This window comes from Myotis myotis, unplaced genomic scaffold (assembly GCF_014108235.1).
Source record: "Myotis myotis isolate mMyoMyo1 unplaced genomic scaffold, mMyoMyo1.p scaffold_m19_p_25, whole genome shotgun sequence".
Classification (NCBI taxonomy): domain Eukaryota; kingdom Metazoa; phylum Chordata; class Mammalia; order Chiroptera; family Vespertilionidae; genus Myotis; species Myotis myotis.
In genome coordinates, this window is record NW_023416330.1 from 2,335,605 (window position 1) to 2,356,826 (window position 21,222).

At 53.4% G+C, this 21,222-nt stretch overlaps 1 protein-coding gene across 2 annotated transcripts in view; it reads right to left on the minus strand.

Moving 5' to 3' along the window:
• The window catches only part of DPP6 (dipeptidyl peptidase like 6), a 569,872-nt gene that overhangs the window by 454,065 nt on the left and 94,585 nt on the right, over window positions 1–21,222 (minus strand). The window contains exon 1 of one of the 2 annotated variants that reach the window (XM_036356189.1): window positions 17,218–17,825. The exons of the other annotated variant lie outside the window; for it this stretch is intronic. Coding sequence (XP_036212082.1) covers window positions 17,218–17,457 — 240 coding nt within the window. The 5' untranslated portion in view covers window positions 17,458–17,825. Of the gene's footprint in view, window positions 1–17,217; window positions 17,826–21,222 lie in introns of those variants that run through there. 2 annotated transcript variants of the gene reach the window in all.

The window sequence follows — 21,222 nt, forward strand, 5'->3', positions numbered from 1 at the left end:
GGGGGGGGGGGGCAGGGGGCAACCAGAGGCAGCGAGAGGCAGCGGGAGGTGAAGCCGGAGGCAGCGGGGGTCAGCGGGGCCCAGCTCATGGGGCCTGCAACCCAGAGCAGGCTGCCTCTGTGCGCCTGCGGGCGGCTCCCACAGTCTGTCCTGTTTTCTGAAAGTCAGTTGGAAGGTGTCTGCCCTTCACAACAGATGATAATGAACCTGCACAAGCACGACGGTGGGGCGAGCGTCCAGGCAGGAAGTCCGGTGCATTCGGCCCTCCACTCGGCCCAGCGCGCTAAGGGGCGAGGTCAGCGCGGGGAGCTGCAGGAGACATAAGCAGGGCCACAGAGACGTGGATAGGGCATCCGTGGGAGGCGATGGACGTGGAGAGACCCCAGTGGCAACCACAGGACGGGCCCCCTGAGACTGACGGGGGTGACAGCAGCGGTCACAGTGGAATGAGGGATGGACTGTGTCCCCCAGTGGTGTTCCTTCGGCTCCAACATCACACACCTCAGGGAGAGCAGCTGAGCGTGGGTAAGGCTGCCCCGCCAGGCAGGACAAGTCCAGGGGAGTGGGCGCAGGCGTGCACCCCGCAGAGTGAGGGAGGCAGGTGGGGCTCAGGCAGGAGAACTGAGACCCCGGGTCGGTCCACGCTTCACACATGCCCGTCCCAGGGGTCACATGAGGCTCTCAGAGGCCCCAGACGGCGAGAAGTTTCCTGAAGAAGAAAGATGCCTCTGTTTGGCGCCACAGCGGGCCCTGGAGAGCGTTGCACCCACCAGGTTTCCTCGGAACCGGTCCGTCTCCCTCCAGCTCGTTAATGAAGCCACGCAGGACATTTGGGCCCGTTGTGTGAACAGGCCTTGAAATGGCCTTATTCGCGCGGTATTAAAAGGGGGAATTTGCTGGGAGCTGGTCCATCCTTGCTTCTTGACACAGTCGCTGCAGGAAAGGAACATCTGCACAGCATATGTTTCAAGGGACCTGGCGTATATGACATACTGTTCTTAATATGTTTGTTCCCCTTCTTGGCGCTATGTGTTTCAACCAAGGTCACCTCTCCGAGAAAGGTTGTTTCCCCAGGTAGGGAATTTCCCCTGAAGTTAGGGAGGGAATACAACCCCTTAACTAAGTGCCAGGCGGGTAGTTAATCACTTTAACTACGAACAATCACGATTAAGCTACATAATCTTTACTCCCTGGAATGGAGATAAGAAACGCCCTAACCTTTGGAATAGAGATTGATAGGATTGGAATCAACTGGTATAAATACAGATGTAACAAGACAACAGGACACAGAACCTAGAGAGACAGAACCTAGTGAGAGAACATGGCAAAAGATCCTGGACAGAACCTGAACACAGAACCTGGCTGGAGATCCTAACCAGAACTTCGCTGGAGATCCTGACCAGAACTTGGCTAGAGATCCTGGCTAGGCTGCTGATCAACTGAACGCTGTCTCTGTGTCATTCCTTCTTCACCAACTCCGTCCACACCTTTGGGCACCCCTGGACCTGCTGGGGTTGGACCCCAGCAGCCTTGAAAAATAGCGCCCGCCTGGCGCGTCTCCCCCTTCCTTAAAGGTTAGTGATAGGAACAGAAGAAACCCCTGTCCCACGCTGCCCTCCAGAGCGCAGCCTGTCCTCTGCGTGCGCTACCCACTCTCCAGACCGCTGTCCCTCCCTCGCCCGCCTGTGGCTGCCTCCTAACTCCCGAACCCGCCCTGAGGCAGAGCCCGCGCCCGCCCCCCTGGCCCGGGTCCTCTCCTCTCCTCATTCCCCTGGGCCCCAGAACCTCCCCACCAGGCTGCCTCACTTGCTGACGTGACTCCTGTTACACTGACTTCCTTCTCACTAGACCAGAGTCCGAGCGCTCGGCAGCCAGCATCCCCGGCGTCCTCCTCCGCTGCCCCCACCCGCTGGGAGCGCCTGTGCTCTCGGGGTCTCCACTTTGGTCCTGGGGACCCTTGGAAATGCACCTCGGTCTGCAGACATCGTTCCCCCACGTTTACGTCCACACTCCGCCCTCCAACTCAGGAGGACACCCCTGTGCCCCGGCTACCGCCCGTGCCTGTCCGTGTAAAGGGACTTCGGTTGGAACGCGGCTGCCTGTCCACTTGGGTCTGTGGCTGCGATCCTGCCTGGAGGTGTGAACCGCAGCGACGAGCCTGCAGAGCCACGAGGAGTTATGATCTGGCTCTTCCTGCAACCCTGCTGTCCCTGCACCAGACGGACGGCCCGGAGACAGTTTCACCTGCCTCTCTCCTGGTGTGATGGATGCGTCTAATTTCAGGGCACGACGGGTGTGGACATTCAGAAACAATGCAGACATGTCTACCTGTCACCGAGGTCGCTGTGCTGCCCACACCCCACGTGGGTACCTGACTGGCACTCAGCGCCCAGTGGGTGGGACACGCCCTTGCTGAGCTCAAGCTGGTGCCCAGGCTGGACAGTGAGGGAATCATCTCAGCCAGGAAACTGGGCACTGCCTGCCTCGGGGGCAGGTGCCTGGGCAGAGGGGAGGGAGTCACGGTCCGGCATCTCCTCACCGCCAGCACAGCGCACAGAGGGCGTGACACTGGGCTGGGCTTGGAGACAGCTGGGTTTTCAGAAATGGAGGCCCCAGAGGGGCAGTGGGTAACCCACGCGCCAAGGCACGGAGGCGAGAGGGAGCACGGAGGTTGGAGGAAAGACCAAAGCGTCAGACCTCTGAGACGCCGGACCAAGAAGGGCATCAGCCAGGCTGCATGGGAGCCTGTGCTCCACACCAGCGGCCAGGGCAGCCCAGGGCAGCAACGGCACCTTAGGACATGGCTGCGGCCGCGGAGCGTCCCTGAGGTTCGCGCTGGGTGGGACCGCGAGGACCACAGGGGCGAAACTGGAGCAGCTGCAGTGGTTAGTGGCATTTAACACGTTTCCCTCCTGGCAAAATACGTCCCTTTTATTGCTCATCCCCAAACGCGGGTCTCACCGCGGCCTGGAAGGCACTGGAAACCCCTGAGAGGTGTTGCTGTGGGTTCTGGAAAGGCCACATCTTAAAAAGAACCCGTTTCTTTTAAAACGGACCCAGCGTGACGCAAGAGGCCCGGGAAGGAAATCGTGAATAATGCAGAAATGTCAGCGGCTGGACCGGGGAGGCCACCCGGGGTCCTGCTGCCTCTTCACGGTTGGCCTTGTGTGAGGGTATATTATTTACGTGCTTGCCTCCCCAGACTGTGTGCAAGGGACCAACTAAGGAATAGCAGAGGCCCATGGCACACACCTGGAGCCACACCCACAAGAGGATGCGGCTGGGCCTGGAGGCGCCTGCAGGCTGAGGCGTGCACCCCCACCCCACCCCCACACCCCCACACACCCCCATGCCCAGGAAGCTCAGAGTCCAGTGGAAAGAAGGAAAAGCAGAGAATTCCTCTGAAGTATGACAAGCAGCCATTGCAGTGCACCCTGGGAGTTCCAGGCGCCTGTGGCAGGGATTGGGGTCAGGGTGGCTTTCAGGGACGGGGGGGCCATACACTGAGGATCCGTGCCCTGAAATTTCCCACCCAAGCAGCAGGAGGCAGAGGGCAGAGGGCAGGTCAGCCAGACAGCGGGAGGCACACACTGCAGCACCAGCCACTGGCAGGGAGAGGGGAGCTGGCGAGTGCCTGCTCAGGGACAGAACACCGGTCAGGACCAAGGACAGAGGCCTGGGGGATGGGGGGAGCAGAGGGACCTTCTCCCTGCAGCCCCAGGGCATGGCTCCTGGCTCACAGGTCCTCAGCCCTGTGTTCAGCCCAGCAGGTCACACCAGCCGCTGCTCCCCTGGAACACGTGGGACCAGGCGGGTGGGGACTGGCCTCCAGAGCCCCCACTCCTCCCGTGAGTGGTGCGTGCCCGTGTCTCCTGCCCTCCGTGGGCTCCAGGAATGCGGCCCCACGCCTGACGGGCAGGAGGAGAACCAGCAAGGCCGATGGCTTGGCCACTCGGGACCCCGCCTGGGTAGCTGTCACGTCGTGACAGCCCCAATTACACAGAGGGGTTCTGCTTGCAGTCTGGCAGCTGTCTACCTTTATTTCATGTTCTACTTGCCCCCACTCCTGTTTACAACCTATCTTAAGTATAAAGGAAGGACAAAGAAATGTAAGGAGTCCTGTCTCCCCAACCAGCAGCCCTGCCAGTTCTTGGAACCGCAGGGTGACAGGCAGGTGTGTGTCCTGGGGTTTCGCAGTCCCTCCACCAGCTGTGCCCTCATCACCAGACCCGCACAGCAGCAGCGCCTCACAGGGGCCACCAAAGGTCTACACGGGAAGTGACCACCACAGACCGGACTGCGTCACACACCTCCAGGTCCCCAGTGCCCCGCTGTCATTCTCCGGGGTCCTGCCCACACCAGGACCTTGGACTTCTGACCGTCAGAACAATTGATCTAATCCACCCACTTTGTGGTCTTTTGTCGCAGTCGCCCTGAGAAAGCAATCCAGCCGCACGCACTGACCTCCCCCTGGAGAGGGTGTGAGGTCACTGGATGAAGGCTCCCTCCGGGTGCTGACGGAGACTGCCTGCCCCAGCACTGGCGCTGCCCCAGACACCGTGAGGGCTCCTGCCTCAGTATCACACACGGCAAGTGCTCAGCACATGGTTTTCCCCATCCGTGGCCAGAGCTGGTATGACTAGGAGATGCTGACAGCATTACTGAGGAGCTAGCAGCAGGAGGGAAGACACACAGGCAACTCAGGTTGGGACTCTCTCTCTCTCTCTCTCTCTCTCTCTCTCTCTCTCTCTCTTTCTATATATATATGTGTGTGTGTGTGTATAGATAGCTATATCTATATAGCTATAGCTATATCTATATAGCTATAGCTATAGCAATAGCTATAGCTATAGCTATAGCTATAGATATAGATATAGATATAGATATAGATATAGATATAGATATAGATATAGATATAGATATAGATATAGATATATGCCAAGCGACCATTACAACCAGTCAACCGAACAACCAGTTGACTGGATGCTATGATGTGCACTGACCACCAGGGTGCAGACGCTCAACACAGGAGCTGCGCCCTGGTGGTTAGTGTACTCCCACAGCCAACCTCCCGCAGTCCCTCCTCCCAGACTGGGCAAGACAGCCGCAATTGGCCCTGGTCACCGGCCAGGCCAAGGGACCCCACCTGTGCATGAATTTGTGCATTGGGCCTCTAGTTTAGTATAAGAGGACAGGCCAGCAAGCAGAGCTGGATAAGTAACAGGGTGGATGTGCCTATTCCACGGTGAAACTCACTAAAGCAAATAAGACAACCTGTAAGAATTCAGTGTTTCCCAAGCTTTTTGGCCATGAATTCCCATCTGCATGGTCAAGTGCCAAGCAGCTCTACCTCCGCCAATCTCGGCTCAGCCTTGCCCGGGCCCCGCCCAGGCCCTGCCCCTTGTGTGCGGTAACAAAGCTACAGAAACCACTCCAGCTGCGCAGGAGTACCTGGATATTTTAAAGCAAAAGCGAAGTCACACATGTCATTGCCAATAGAGAGAAACAGGTGATTCAAGGTCAGGGATGATGCAAAGTGACATTTTTTGAGAAACATAATGAGAAGCAGGCTCAATACTTTTGTTTTTAAATGACTGCAGTCAAATCCATATTAGGACAATTTTTTTTATAATCCTCAGCTGATGATGATATTTTTTACATTGGTTTTTAGAGAGAAAGTGGAAGGGAGTGAGGGGGGAGAGGGGAAGAAAGAGAAAACATCCATGTGAGAGAGACACATTGATTGGTTGCCTCCAACACTCACCCTGACTGGGCCCGGGGAGCGAATCTGCAACCCAGGTACGTGCCCTTGACCAGGAGTTGAGCCCAGGACCCTTTGGTGTGCAGGCCGACACTCTAACCACTGAGAAGCACTGGCCAGGGCTATACCTGGACCATTTTTCACTGCTTTCCTAAGTAGCTCCATCGATTCCACGCTTTCTCTCCACCCTGTAACGTACCCGGCTCTGCTTGCTGGCCTGTCCTTTTATGCTAGAGTCCCGACCTGAGTTACCTGTGTGTCTTCCCTCCACCTGCTCCTAGCTCCTCAGTAATACTGTCAGCGTCTTCTAGTCATACCTGTTCTGACCGCTGTCGGGGAAAATTATTTACTGAGCACGTATCGTGTGTGATACATCAAGTTCTCATCACACAATGGACGCCAGCCCTGTACTTCAACACCCGTTTCCTAGTTTACTGCCGGCGTTGGGCGTCTTTGTGAGTGTCTGGCTCTTTGTTGATAGGATAAGATCCTGGGGTGTACTGTGGGGACCCCATGTCCTCGGCATAGGCAAGGTCGCGTCAGTGCTCATGCTCAGGTCTGGGTCCCGGCCGTACCCCCACCCTCGACTCGGCCTGCCTGCGGGGCAACGCCCTGGTGGCCGAGGCCTGGGTGACTCCGCCAGCGTTGCCAAGCGCAGCTCGGTCCGGTGGAACATGAGAGCACGCACAGCACGTATTTGCATGCCCACCCTGTCTGGCAACAGAAGATGAGAATTGCAAATCTTCACGTGGCATAATTTAAAGTGTCTGGAAGGAGAGACACCTCAGGAGGGGCCGCGGCCGGTCGCTGGTAGAAGGCGGGTAAGTCAGGATGGAACCTGGAGTTCAGCGCCGGGTCCTCGCCCGCCCTGGCTGGCCCTGGGGCAGCTCTGGGGGTGTTCTCACCAGGCGCTGGGGGCACCCAGGAGCCCAGGCGGCCTCCTACGCTTGCAGAAGCGGGAAGGGCTTTCCTCCCAGGAATCTGCATTTTGTTCCTGGGACTCGTTTTCCTCTAACGATATCCAATTCCAAACTCCTCGAATTTGACCTCCTGCCTGTCAGCGAAGGAGAGGGCCAGAGTATCCGGGAAGAGAGAAGCAAAGCTATGTGCTTTTTCTTTCCCTCAAGTAGGAAACCAGGAAACGCAAATTTCTAATCAAAAGCAACTGATCACTTCCTGTATTTACAGAAATCTTTTCTCAAAGATTTGCATTTTCTCAAATGAGACCTTCTTTTCTACTATTTTCTGTGATAACCACAAAAAGTCAGCAAAAAGTACTCATACATAAAAATATATTTAGCTCACACTTATTTTTAAATTCACACAGAATATTACCCGAGCTAAGTATTACACATTTTAAGCAGGTTCTGCAAAAGTAAATGCCATGGTTTCCCCAACAGCTAACTTATCATCTCAACCGCAGTCTTAAGTGGGGCCATCAGGAGGGCCCGGCTCATAGTCAAACAAGAAAGGAAACTTGAAAAGAAGAGTCTGTTTGCAGACACGTGTCAGCCGCATCGAAGGCTCTGGGTTCTACTTCCAGAACGTGTTCAATTTCAGAAACAGCTTGGAGGACAGGGTTATAGGACCTGGATGACTCAGAGAGAAGCGGACAGCGGTCCTTCAGGGAGGTTCATTCATTCATTCACACATTCGCTCAACGATGTTTACTGGGCCCCTTGGAGGTGCCAGGCACTGTCCAGGCACCAGTACATCAGAGGACGAGTCAGCCACAGACCCTTATCCGAGTTCAGTTAATACGCTGACAGAGGGGGACGGGACGCAAATACGACAGCACAGGAAGAAAAGTGTCTGCTCAGAGGAGATGCCAGGTGGCGAGTACCATGCGGGAGGGGGTGGGCAGCATAGACTTTACTGGGAAGTGACGCAGGAGCAGAGACCTGAAGGCACGAAGGAGCCAGACAAGGGGCTCCGCAGGGAACAGTGTTCCTGCAGATGGGACAGCCAATGCAAAAACCCGACAGCGAGTCAGGGCCCTCCTGTCGCCAGAGGAACCTTGAGAGCCGTTGTCTGGAGTGAGGCCAGAGCATGAGGGACAGGAGGGGACCAGAAGGGTGATGACTTGATCGGGCAACACGAGGGCATCTGTCTGAGTAGAAAATGACTCCCAGGTGTCTCGTGGGAGTGGGAGATACCGCGGACTGTGATGACTCCTCAAGGTCGCCTCCAGCCACAGACAGGGGAAAGGGTCCTGGCAGGGACCTGGGGTCCCCTCAGTGCGCCCCCTGCACCTGCAGAGACAAAGCCGAGCCGATGGACAGGGAAGCTTAGCAATGACTGCATATCCGTAGGCCAGCGGCCAATACAGAAGCAGATGGTCAGCTCCCGTTACCATAGCAACAAGGTCCCTGTCTTTCCTCTCCCTGTAAAGGATAACCAATCATTAGGGGCTGAGCTGGCGTTTCCTGTGGTCTCCGCGAAGGCCCGTCCCTTCCGCATCTGCACTGACAACCCTGTCCCAACGCACAGGAAACGGAAGGGCATGGGCTGTGGGCTGCCAGCCGGCGGTGTGCCCCTGACGGGGTGTGGCCCAGGGAGGAGACACACATGGAGCCGTGGGCAGATGGCTTCCTTGGACTTGGCCATCCCTGCAGCCCATTTCTCTCAGACAAGAGAACGAACGTTTGCCAATTGAGAAGGAATGAGCAGGCGAAGAAGGCCTGGGCGTGTAGCGAGGTGTTGAGTGACAGAGCCCCAGCGTGCTACAGGATCTCGCATCCCCTCCGCGCATGTTCCTGGGAACACGCGTGCAGTGGGCAGTGAGGACACTGACCCAAGGCAGCATGAGGACGAGAGGGAGGAGTGCACGCACTCAGATATGCTCTGCTCCCAGGCTGTGGAGTCAGGGACTCCAGCAGGAGCCGTGGGAGCGGACAGCGGGACCGGCCCCCTGGCGACCAGAGCTGCTCGGCAGGTGGCTACCTCCTGAGGGTGAGCACTCCCCCACCTCGCTCAGCTCCGAGTTTTCAGAGAGATGAAAGCCACCTCTCAAGACTTCTCTAAAGGTTTCTCATTCTTATTTGGTCTTAATTTTTTTCTTCTCTTGATTTTTACATTTCTATTTCTTTACTAGAGGCACGATGCACGAAATTCGTGCAAGAGTAGGCCCTCACAGCCCCGGCTGCCTCGGCCCTCTTCGTTTGGAAGGTCATCCAGATGGTCGTTCTGATGTTCAGCTGTTCGGTCAATTTGCATATTATGCTTTTATTATTGTAGATTTTTTACTCTTCAATTCCAATTGGCACACAATAATATATTCGCTTCAGGTGTGCAGCATAGTGGTTTGACATTTATATAACTTACGAAGTGATATCCCCCAATATTTCAAGTACCCATCTGACACCACCATTCAAACTTATTACAACATCATTGACTCTGTTCCCTATGCTTTACACCCCATGACTATCTTGTGACTCCCAACTGGTACTTCTTTTTTATTTTGCTAATATGTTTTATTGATTTTTTACAAAGAGGAAGGGAAAGGGATAGAGAGTTAGAAACATGGATGAGAGAGAAACATCGATCAGCTGCCTCCTGCACACCACCTACTGGGAATGTGCCTGCAACCAAGGTACATGCCCTTGACCAGAATCAAACCCGGGACCCTTCAGTCCACAGGCCAAGCTCTATCCACTGAGCCAAACTGGTTAGGGCACCAACTGGTACTTCTTAATCTCTCACCTTTCTCACCTGTCCCCCAACCCCCTTCCCATCTGGCAACCCTCAGTGTGTTCTCTGTATCTATGAGTCTAGTTCTGCTTTGTTTGTTCATTTATTTTGTTCTTTAGATTCCACAAATAAATAAAATCATGGCTATTTGTCTTCCTCTGACTGACTTAATTCACTTAGCATAATTCCCTCTAGGTCAGTGGTTCTCAACCGTGGCTGCACATTAGAATCACCTGTGAATCTTTTTAAAATCCTGATTTCTGGGCCTCATCCTCTGGAAATTCTGTTTCTTTGTTATGGGGTGGGGCCACAACATTAGTAACAAAGAAACAGAGTTTCCAGAGGATGAGGCCCAGAAATCAGGATTTTAAAAAGATTCCCAGGTGATTCTAATGTGCAGCCACGGTTGAGAACCACTGCTCTAGGTCCATTCATGTTGTTGCGAATAGTAAGATTTCATTTGTTATGACCTAGTGACCTGCCACTGTATATATGTACCACATCTTCTTCATCCAACCGTCTCGTCTACTAATGGGCACTTGGGCTGCTTCCATATCTTGGCTATTGTAAATAGTGCTGCAGTGAACACGGGTGCATATAGTTGCATGAGGCATATGATAGGTCTGAATACAGCTTAGAAAACTGAGTGTTTTGAAGAAAACAGTTGGAGACTAAGGCTGGTGATTCTCTCTGAGTTCTTCCACCTTTCATTTCTGCTTCATCCTCCCCCTCTCCCCTTGCACAACTTCCTTTACTCCTGGTTCTTCCAATGTTCTCTTATCCCACGTCTGCCCCCTTCTGGCTGCTGCACCTTAAATATCGATGTGTGTAATACACACAGTAGAATGGACATGTACAGTTATATAGGAACACCATGGACAGTGTAACACAGAGCCTGTTGCTACATACTGTTCACAGTTCCCATACATGCTGTTCAGAGTGTTTAAACTCTATGATGAATACAGTTAATCGCCCACTGCAGCGTCCCCCGAGAACACAGGAGACCAGGCCAGGCAGGGCTCCTCAAGGCCCCGAGAACACGAGGGATCTGCCAAACGGACGCACACACTTACTCACCATCCTCTCATTTGTAAAATTAGATGTTATCAGATTTTGAAACGTTCCTTTTCAGATGGTTTCACCATGCTCGGTCGTTATAACGATAAATGTTCCAAAAACCATTGCAGGACGTGAGGGTGTTTGTTCTGTGCTTTTGTTTCTTTACAAGGACAATGAAATCAAACCAGTGTGCAGAGAACGGAAGCAGCCCACAAAATAACACATGGGCACCAGATGCCTTCAACACTAAATTAGGCAGAATTGACTTTCAAAGGATTGCCACGTATTGTTTTTAAGGCCGCGCTCCATGTGAGGGATCGACATCTCTTGCAAGAAGCATTCCGCACGCATTGGTAAGTGCATTGTTAGCATCGGGGTGACTAAAAGGGGCAGGGTTGCACACAATCAGCATGTGCATCTTATTCAGCAAACTCTGCCAGGTGCTTGCAAAAATTAAACTCATTAATCATTCTGACTCTAAAGGAGGAAAAGCTTGGGGTACAATTTTTTTTTTTAAAAAAAAGCTCTATTTTATGAAGAAAAAAATGTCCAAAGCCAACATCTAGAGAAATTTCTGTCTACATAGTAATACTAGCATGTTCATCTCATGTGGGAAAAGGAATTGATTTCATTGTCAAAAATATAAATTAATATAATAGCCAAGATCTGGAAGCAGCCCAAGTGCCATCAGTAGACGAGTGGATGAAAAAGCGGTGGTACGTTTACACTGTGGAATGATACACAGGCATAAAAAGGAGGAAATCTTACCTTTTGTGACTGCGGGATGGACCTCGGGGCCTTATGCTAAGTGAAATAAGCCAGTCAGAGGAAGACAAGCACCATATGATCTCACTCATATGTGGAATCGAATCAACAAAATAAACTGACAAAGAAACAGACTCATAGATACAGAGAACCAGACTGACGGCTGAGAGAGGGGAGAGGGACTGTGGAGCCGAGTGAAAAAGATGAGGGGTTATTCAAAAAAAAACACAACCCTAACAACAACCTAAAAACCTCATAGACATGGACAACAGTATGTTGATTGCCAGAGGGAAAGGGGGGAGGGGGGCTACAAGAGGGGAAATGGTGGGGGAAATGGTGACAGAGGAGACATGACTTGGGGTGGTGAACACATAATACAACATGCAGATGATGTATTATAGAACTGTGCACCTAAAACCTATGTAATTTCATTAAGTAAAGTCACCCCAATCAATTCAGCAAAAAGGAAAAAATAAATAGTGCGTTATTCTAATGCTGCGGACCTCCTATGAGTTATTTTAAAAGTCTATGCTGGCAGCAATAAAAAGGCATGATGGCAGGTAAAGCGGCTTCCCTGCCTACCTCCAACGTCCTCCTGGGACAGAGCTCAAACCCCCGGGGGAAGCAGGCGTTTCATGTTTCCCAAACCACTTGGCTTTAAGGAGCACATGCTTTGCTGGACTGACCCTAGAGCAAAGGCTTGTTAACACATGGAAATGTGTTCGATAAAATTCACGGTAACAACTGACACATCCAAACACAAAGAAATGAGGCTTGCCCTTATTAATTTTTCAAGCTAAAAGATTAGCTCTTTCTGATGGTTTTCCTGCCTCGCCAAGGTATTATGAAGGTGAAGGGAGATACGGGAGCCCTGCTGTGAAAGACTGCACGGTGCATGCAGAGGCCAGTGTGCGATGCTACAGCTGGCTTCACCCTCATCACTGGTCCTACTTCCTTGTAACACAGACAACTTCCTAATGATGACTACATTGCCTGTGCTGAGATAAGCAAATTGTGTGTGGTTTTGTTATAGGTATAATTTCAGCAAATTCTTTACAGATTTTAAATATATTTTTTAAAGTGACTTATATTCCCTCTGCTGTACCTTGCAGCCCTGTAACTATTCTGTAACTGCCATATAGTCAGTGATATTTCATAGCTATGTATGGTGCCAGGGGGGCTCCAGAAATACTGGGGGAACCCTTTGTGAAGTATATGGCTGTCTAACCACCATGCTGTACACCTGAAACTAATACAAAGTATTGGATGTCGACTGTAATTGAAAAATAAAGAAAGGGAAAAAGAAGGAAAGAAAATGTGTCACTTTACCAAAACTTTCACAGAGAGACTGTTTTATAGTAAATACTTCCCATGTGAGTAAAACATGTTCTAAAGAGCAAAACTAATCTTTCTAAGCCGACACCCAGAAGGGCGAGATGGCATAGTACCACTGGGCATTCAACCCCTTCGGGGACCTCAAAGCTCATCTAGTGGGAGACTTCATGTTACAAGGAAACCGCAATCCCGAGAGAACATCACCTGAACATGCTCCAGACACCGAGCCGGTCGGAGCGTGCGTGGGGGAACACGAGCGGAGAAGTAAGGAGATTCGGCAGGAAGTTACTCAGACCGAGCAGATGTGAAGGGCTGGGGAATGACAAAGCTGGGCGTGCATTCCGGCTGAGGTCTTGTCCCCAGCACAACAATGACCTGGTGTCTGGCTGCTTGACGCGTGGAGAGAAAGCCTGGAAGAGAGCTCAAAACAGGGATCACCCAGGTCCCTCCAATTCTCCAATCATCTTCGGGAGAAATGCACGTCTGTGTCATAAAGTGCTTAGCGCCCTGCTGAGACGGACACGACAGAATACCCTCAGCCTCCTTTATCTTCACTCCATTGACCCCACACCTCATGTAACTTAAGAGGAAAGCTTGAGAGGGAAGAACGGAAGAGCAGAGACCCATACCTTGTGCTGTGGGTTCTCCAACCTCCTGCGTTAAGGGAGAGGAAAGGTGAGGAGTAACAGTATTAGAGCAGCAGCATCGCATATGCACAGAGGACTTCCCGGGGCCCCGCAGGGAACAGCACCTGCGTGGAGGTGCTGTAAGGAGGAGCTGAGGCTGCTACAGGACATGCCTCCTCGGTAAAAGCGCCAAACCGCCCATGCTACCCCACCACGCCCTGCTGGTGAGCACACTGCGCACTGCCACGCCGGTCCTGGGGTAACGGCACCACGCACGCGGTTGACCGTCTACCTTTTCCTCGTATATCAAGAAGGCAATGTGAAATTAAATACGTAAAACAACACTGAAGCCTGGAACATAAAAAAGAATAGGACATATAAACATCTCTGTGGAGCCAAACTTCTTAAAAAGCTTAAAGTTGGTAAATCCCAGGGAGAAATGGTCAGGATGCTGGCACCAGCCAACGGAGAGCGAGGTGGCGGGGAGGCGATGGACTGGCTGGTGGCTGAAGGACATGGAACAGGCCCTATCAGGCCGACAGACGTCACACGAGGGATTCCTTGCTCAATCCTTGTTTTACCAGTTTTCTGTTTGAAAATCTTGTTGTCATCTCATCTGTACTGTTAGAAAATCATGTTTCACCAAAAACAAAGACTGTGGGCATGCTGATGTGACCTCAACAATATGATGGCCCTGCCAGGAGCCACGGCCTCCCAGGTCCATAAAAATAAAAAACATGCGCACCTAAAACTAAGAGAATATTGTACGCCAACTGCACTTTAATAAAAAGTGAAAAAGAAATGCTCAAGAAAGGGGCAGAGCAAAGTTCGGTATTTTAAAATTAGTCACCGTTCGTTCCTTTTGAAGTGGCTAAATTGCATTAAAAGTCACTTCCAGCAACATTTCCTTTAAGATTCAACTTATTTTAAACCTACAGAATGAATTTTAAATCAAAATAGCTATTGGTTCCTTAGAGGGGTTGCTCAAGTAATTGACTTCGCATTTAAATGAATCTAAGATTGATGAGGAAACTGATACAGAAGGCACCCTAGCTCTACGTCTATGTCAAAATTAAACTTCATCTTAGAGCTGACCCAGCCCAACAGGCTTCTCTGTGGTGCTACGTGAAAGGGCAGGTCCCTCATACGTGTAGTTTGTGCAGGTGTGCATGAATTGCTATTTACTTACCATGCAACACCAGCACTGGACTTACCTCTGCCAGACCTTGAGACTACCTTAAATTCCATTTTATGGGGGCTCACCCATTCTCAACCACATTCAGGCATGTATATGTACACACACAGAGGACTCAAGAACTCCAACTTACTGCCACTTTCTGATAGGATACGAAGCCCTCTGGATTTTAAAGGCATGCTGGCTATCGTCCTCTCGGTGGCTAAGGCAGGAAAGCTGTTTCTGTACCTGAACAGCTGACGGACAAGTCACAGAAGAGCAAATAAAGCCACCAGCCTTCGTGCCCGGGCCGTGCTGGTGGGCCAACCTGCTGGCGATGTCTGTGTTCCAAGGCAGAGAACACTTCAGCACCTCGGACAGATACCTCCTAAGCCAGGGGCGTTGCAAACCAGTCAATGCTTCAAATGGAGGCGCCTAGATCCACAGAATAAAGGTAATTGTTCCTAACTAGCCGTTTATCTGAAAGTTTAAATGTGGATGGTAAAATGATATTCAAGATTCTTTAACCTCGACAAGGGCTGATATCAGAAAAGCAGTTCTTATAGCCACTGTGTTTCTTTAGCTAGCACCTCTTATCTTAAGCTAATTACGCCCTATTCTTTACTATGTACAACTATCTTTGAGTAAATTTTAGACATTAACTTTTCCAATTTTGAATAACTTTTCTGAGAAAAGTACATCAAAGTTTTAAGAAACTGATGCTACATTTAGCCCTGTGACATTGATTTAATCATACATTTTTTACTACGTTTATATATATTTCACAGGATATGTTAGGCTACATTTAAAGCTACAGCACACACACACAGCACAACACACACCTCTGTGATTTCCAAGAGAAAACACGGATGTCTGGACTTAGTGACATTAGGGAGCTCTGCCTTCAGAGCCCTGCCGGTGGCAATCATTCACGAATGTTAAACTGCCCATTTGTTCCTTTTGTTTATCTGAGAAGCAGCTCTGTACAGATGTCACGTGGAAAAGAAGGAAATATATGCTCGGGGCTAAGACGAGAAAGAAAAATAAAGGGATGGGTGGAGACCATGTGAAAGGAAATGCAGACCCGCTCCCCTTGCCTGGCTCCTGGCGACACCTACAGTCCACTGAGGAGAAACTGCACATTGTTCTCACTCCAAGCAACACAATTCCACGGGTTTAAGTCAGATGTAAGGCAGAAAGTGCATCATTTTTGTCTGCATTGCAGCTCAATTGTCTTTCCCAAGATTCTCAGTAGGTTAATCCTCTGGCACCTTCCCGGACCCCAATGGAACCTGCCCTCAAAGGCTCCCAGCCCCTGCACCAGATGCCTGACGCGTCCCTGCATGTCCCTCCGGGCTGACCCGCTGAGGTGCCGTCTCTCTGACAGCTCTCCCTGTGCCAGGGTGTCCGCAAGGGACCCGGGAGAAAATAAAAGCACCTCCCACAAGCTCTGGTGCAGAGTGTGTGTGTACGTGTGCATCTGCGCGCGCACACACACACACACACACACACACACGCCACGGCTCCATCTCCCACAAACTTTCAGCATCTCTATTACAGGCTCCATGTCCTCCATTCATAAAACAAAACAAAAGCGACCAATAACAACACAACCTCAGTGGGTTTTCCCTCCAGAATTGTCCCAGGAAAAGCACCCCCCCCCCATACACAACCTTGTACCATAAAATAACTGCCAAGCAGTGCAGCAGGTGGCCCACCCAGTACTGGTCAAGGACCGCAGCCTTCGGCTCAGTGCAGGCCTGTGCGGCCCTGGGTATGCCGGGAGTCCAAGGCTTGAGGGAGGACCTGCACCCCGTACACCTAGGTGGGGCTCCTCGGGGGTGAAGATGGGTTCTAGAGCGGGACACACCTCGCACACCTCCAGGGGCTGCTGCAGTTGCCCAGCCCTGGGGCCTGTCTGAGAGCTCTTCTGGGAATTTTTTCTCTTTTCCTAGGAAGAGAAGGTGCCAAGAAAGGGCAGTTTTCTCTCTTCTGGTCCTCCCTGTCCGGGCCCTATAAGTGGCCGGGTGGTCAACAGAAGGGGTGCACACATCCCTCTCTGCGGCCCCCTGGTGCCCAGCCTGAGTCACTGGTTACTAAGGCCTATGCGATTTACTTACCATGCAGATCTAACCTTTGCAGCCTGCTCCCCAGAAGTTTTCAGGCGGCACAGTCTCGGGCAGGCTAGTCCAGGCCAGGGAGGGCAGAGGGCAGGCCCATGCCCACCAGCAAGACCGGGGGGCCTAAGGCAGGTGTGGGGCTCGGACACTAGAGCTTCTATTTATTCCTTCATTAAAGACAATCCCCACGCGAGCAGTGGGGGCAAGTGTCTTGGCGAGGGGAGCCCTGGGGCTTGTGAGGGACACAGTGTGGGGAGGTGAGGAGGCACAGTGAGCGGTGACGGGTGGGACTGTATTCTCCCTGGTCTTAAAGCATCATCAGGGAAGACCAACTTGTAAGCACAGCCAGACCTAATTCTCTGCTTGGGATCCACAGCCCCAGGCGGTCAACAACAGCCTCCATGCATCCGGCCTCTCTGGCCAATTCCACGCTCCGGGCGCAGCACCACGAACCCTGCTCTCTCCCAAGCCACCAACTCCTGGCGCCCGCAGACTCGCCCCAGGACAGCGCGACAGACATCACCGCTCAGGAGAGCATTTGGGGATGCTCCCCTGAGCAGTGGGGGAGGGGAGGGGGAAGTGGGGAGAGGAGGGCGTCAGAGACCATCAGAGACGCAGGGAACTCGCTCCCCTTCTCCCTGCGTGCTGGCCCGAGCCCGCGCCCCCCGCCCACCAAGATGCTCTTACGTCCTCGTCTTCACAGTCGCTCCGCGCCTGGTACTGGAACCGGGGTCGGCCACCCGGGCCGCCGCCGCCGCCGCCGCGCTCCCGGGGCACCGCCGCGGGCGCCTGGGCTGCCAGGGACTTGGGCCCCGCGCCCTCATCCTCGGGGCCCTGGCCGCCCAGCAGGCGGCTGGCCTCCGGGGGCGCCGGGAAGGACCGCGAGGTGTTGATCTTGCCCGTGAACCGCTGGTACAGCGAAGCCATGGGTCCCCGCGCTCGCTGGCTGCCTGCCGGGCGCTTCGCTATTTTTTCCGCTTTCTTCCTCTGGGTTCCCGCTCCCACCCTTCGCTGGGGAAGCGGGGAAGGAAGGCGAGCAGCTGCGGGCTCCTCCGCGCGCCCCTGTTCGTCCCCGCCGGCCGCCGGCTCAGCCTCCTCGCCCCCTCCCTGGCGCGGCTGGGGAGGCCGGGTCTGGGGGCGTGTTCTCTTTCTGTTTCCTTTTCTGTTTTTTCAACTCCTCCCCAAAGCCACGGAGAGCCTCCTCGAAGCCACCAGGGGCAGGAAAATACAAAACAAGAGAAAGGGAGGGAACTGCCTGGGCCCCGGTCGGCACCACCTAGACAGCAGGGACCTCCAGAGCGCATCTCCCTCCGCCCGGCCGCGGCCCCTCCTTCCCACGCGGCCCGCCACCCGATGGGTAATGGCGCCTGGGTGGCGGGGGGCTGGCGGCGCGAGGGGCAGGCTCCTGGTGTATGTGGGGCGCGATGGGGGGCGGGCTTGCCGGTCGTGGGTGCGGGCTAGGAGCGTGGTTAAGGGGAGGGGGTGTCTGCGGGGAGCCCTGGGCGCTGAGGACCCCCGAGATGGCACTCCGAGGCGCAGGGACGGAGGGAGCGTGTGAGGGAGGCCCCGGCGAGGAGGGTGTCAGGGACCTGGGGGCAGCACCGTAGGGTGCCCGTCCTCTCCTCGGAGCGGCGCTGCGCTCCGTTCGCATCCCTGGCAGCTGCGACCCCTCCAGCGCCCCCTCCCGCTTCCCTCCAGCTGCTCTTTATAACTTGGAACTGCAACAGCCAGGACCCTGGGGTGCGCATGGGGGCAGGGAGGACAAACTACCGGGCTGGGAGGGAGGAGGCTGGGACACCCCTTCCTTCCTTCCCAAACCAGGCTCCGCTCCGAAACACCCATTCCCGTCAGCGGCCTCAGAGGAGGGGAGGGAAGGTCAGGGAAGGCGAGCGAGGGCCTGCTGGAGCCTGCCCAGCACCGCCTCAAGCTCCTCCCCGCCCCATCCCTGCCCGTGGCCAGCCCACCTTGGCTTTCTCAACGCGGGCAGAGGCTGAAGCCCCGTGTTGCGGGCAGTTTCCCGAAGCTTGCTCCTCCCTGCTCCCGGGGCGGGCTGGGGAGGGCAGAGAGGACAGTGGGCGCCGGTTGGCGCACATTCACTCTGGCTGCGTTACCGCGGCGCCAGCGCCCCCGTGTGGGAGGATGCGACTGGCCTGGGCGCTGGGGTTTCTCCCTCTCCGGGCCTCCAGGCCTCTCTCTCCTTCTGGATCTGAGCCATTGTCTCTACAGAGGCCCTGGGCTCTCTTGCTTCTCCCCAGCCCCTCCCCCTCCTGTGATTATCCCATCCTGAGCGCCAACCTGGCTGACCCCAAACTCCAGAGGAGGGAACAGGGGGGACCCTGCACCGGCCCAGACCCGCCACTGCTCTCTCCACACCTGGACAGGTGGGCCCTTCGCCTTCACCTCTTCCTGGACTCAGGAGGCTCCCTGCGCCACCGCGTGGGTAACACCGTTTCTATGTCGGTTTTCGGAACACGGGCTGCCCCTCAGCAGGCCCTACTGCAGGCTCTGGGTTTGGCCTTCCTGGGTCCCAGTCCAAGGCCACCGCCTGGCACCACTGCCCAAGCCCAGAGGGCCTGCCTGGCCCTGGCCTCCTCTGCCTCTGCCTCTGCCCCTGCACCTGGAGGGAAAACTGGATGCTGGGGACACCGCCTGGCCTCCTGGGACAGGACCCGCCCGCCCTCCACAGGCTCCCTCAGCTCCGAGCCCAGTGGGCACTTTCCAGTGTTAACCAGCACTGATGCGAGCCCCTGTGGTCTCCCTTCACTGCGCACAAAGTGCAACCGTTAAATTGGTCGAAAACGATAAAAACAAGGGGCACAGTGTCCTGGAGCTAAGCGGCTCCCTGGGGCCGAGCCGACCCTACAAGCAGATGCCCCACCTCAGGTGTGTGTGTGGGGGAGGGGGGGTGAGGGGGGCGTGAAAGCTGACCACCTGCTTCCCTCTGAAAGCAGAGGAATAAAACTAAACGTTAAAGTCATCACCGTTAGACAAGCAGAAAAGTGTGCACTCTGCCCCCTGCCACCAGCTATGCCCACACAGGCTCCCCCTCCTAACGGGACCGGAAAGGGGTGCTCACGCTGCTGCCTGCGGCCAGATCTGGACACTTCAGTCAACATGGACGCCGTGAGGGTCTCACCGATGTGATATATATGTACATATATGAAATATGCATGTATGTACAACACAAACTGAGCACATACATAAATGTGTGTACTAACATTTATATATGTGTGTGTATATATATACCTTGTGCACTAACGTATTTTATACAAAGTATAGCATCTCTATGGAAGTCGTTTATATATCACCATACTTTATAGATCTATGGGCATCAGCCATAACATTCAATGTGGCATAAAGGCACATGTGTCCCTAACTTTTAAAAATGATATTCTCAAGTGAGCTTGAAAATATTCAAATTACAATTTGGTCAAAATTAAAATCCTCTCCCCATCCCCACCTGACCTTGGGGAGTTTCAAGTGCATCGCTGTGAATGATATGGACGCCCTGCTGGTGATACGCCCGACATTGGCTAAGTTCACGCCTGGAATTATGGGGCAGCCTCATGGCCTTGCCCCACCCTCGGGGAGGCTGGGAGAAAAGCTAGATGTTGTATTCAGGTGTGTGTGTGTGTGTGTGTGTGTGTGTGTGTGTGTGTTCTGGGAGGTTTTAAAAATGGTTTGCTGGAGGGGTGTATGTCAACCCATGTTCTATGCCAGTGACAATAAAATTTAGAAGGGCTTCAGTGCAAAACAATTATTCAGACAATTGGATGAGCACCTTATTAAAATTATTCAGAAAATGAAAAAAATGAAAGTCATAACAATTGGAGGGAGAGCAGAATTACAACTTTGTGTTGTGAGAAGCAAGTATGAAAACTGAACAGGAGAAATGGGGGGCGGGGCGGGACAGGCAAGAGCCCCCGGAGGCAGGCGTGAGTGAAGGGGGCGAGTGACCAGCAGAGGAACCGGTGACGCCCGCCCGGGAGGCCCTCAGCTGAAGGACAAGGCGGCTCCTTTCTCCGCCTGCGCACTGGGCGCACCGCATTTGGGGGGACGGCTGAGACCTGGGGTGCACTTCTGCATGCATGTTTGCAAGCACGCAGGCATCACTCCAAGCTTCCCCTGCACCTGGGTGAATGAATTTCAGTCTTTAGTTATACAGCCAGGGATCTGAGGTCCCAAATGCACAAAAGCAAACCGATGAGTGAAGTAAACCAATCGCAGCGAATTGCAAGTGAGGGCATTTAAGGTTTATGATGCATCATTTTTTTTTTTTTTTTTTGCTTATTGTCTTCAGTAAGCTTTTCAGAACCCCCTCCCCCAAGTCAGGGAAAAGATACTGGGAAGAGCAGCAAAACTTGGCAGTGGGCGTTCACACCGCGGGAGCACTGCGGAGGGGGTCGCGCCTCCACCGCCTGCTGAGCCCCTCCAATATGCTCAGCTGAAATGGCTTCCACTCCTGTTGTTGGGCAGGTTTGCGGGCGTATTTTTGAAAATATTTTATGGATCATCTCATATCAAGATTTTATTCCTTGATACTAAAAATCATGTCCACTGACCCTTTTCCTACTGAGGTGTGAGTGTGTGTTTATTTTCCCTGGAACCAACTTACCAAACAAATAAGGCAGGCCACTGGGAATTAGGCAGATGCTGCAAAATATGATGGGGGCTCATTTTTTCAAACGACAG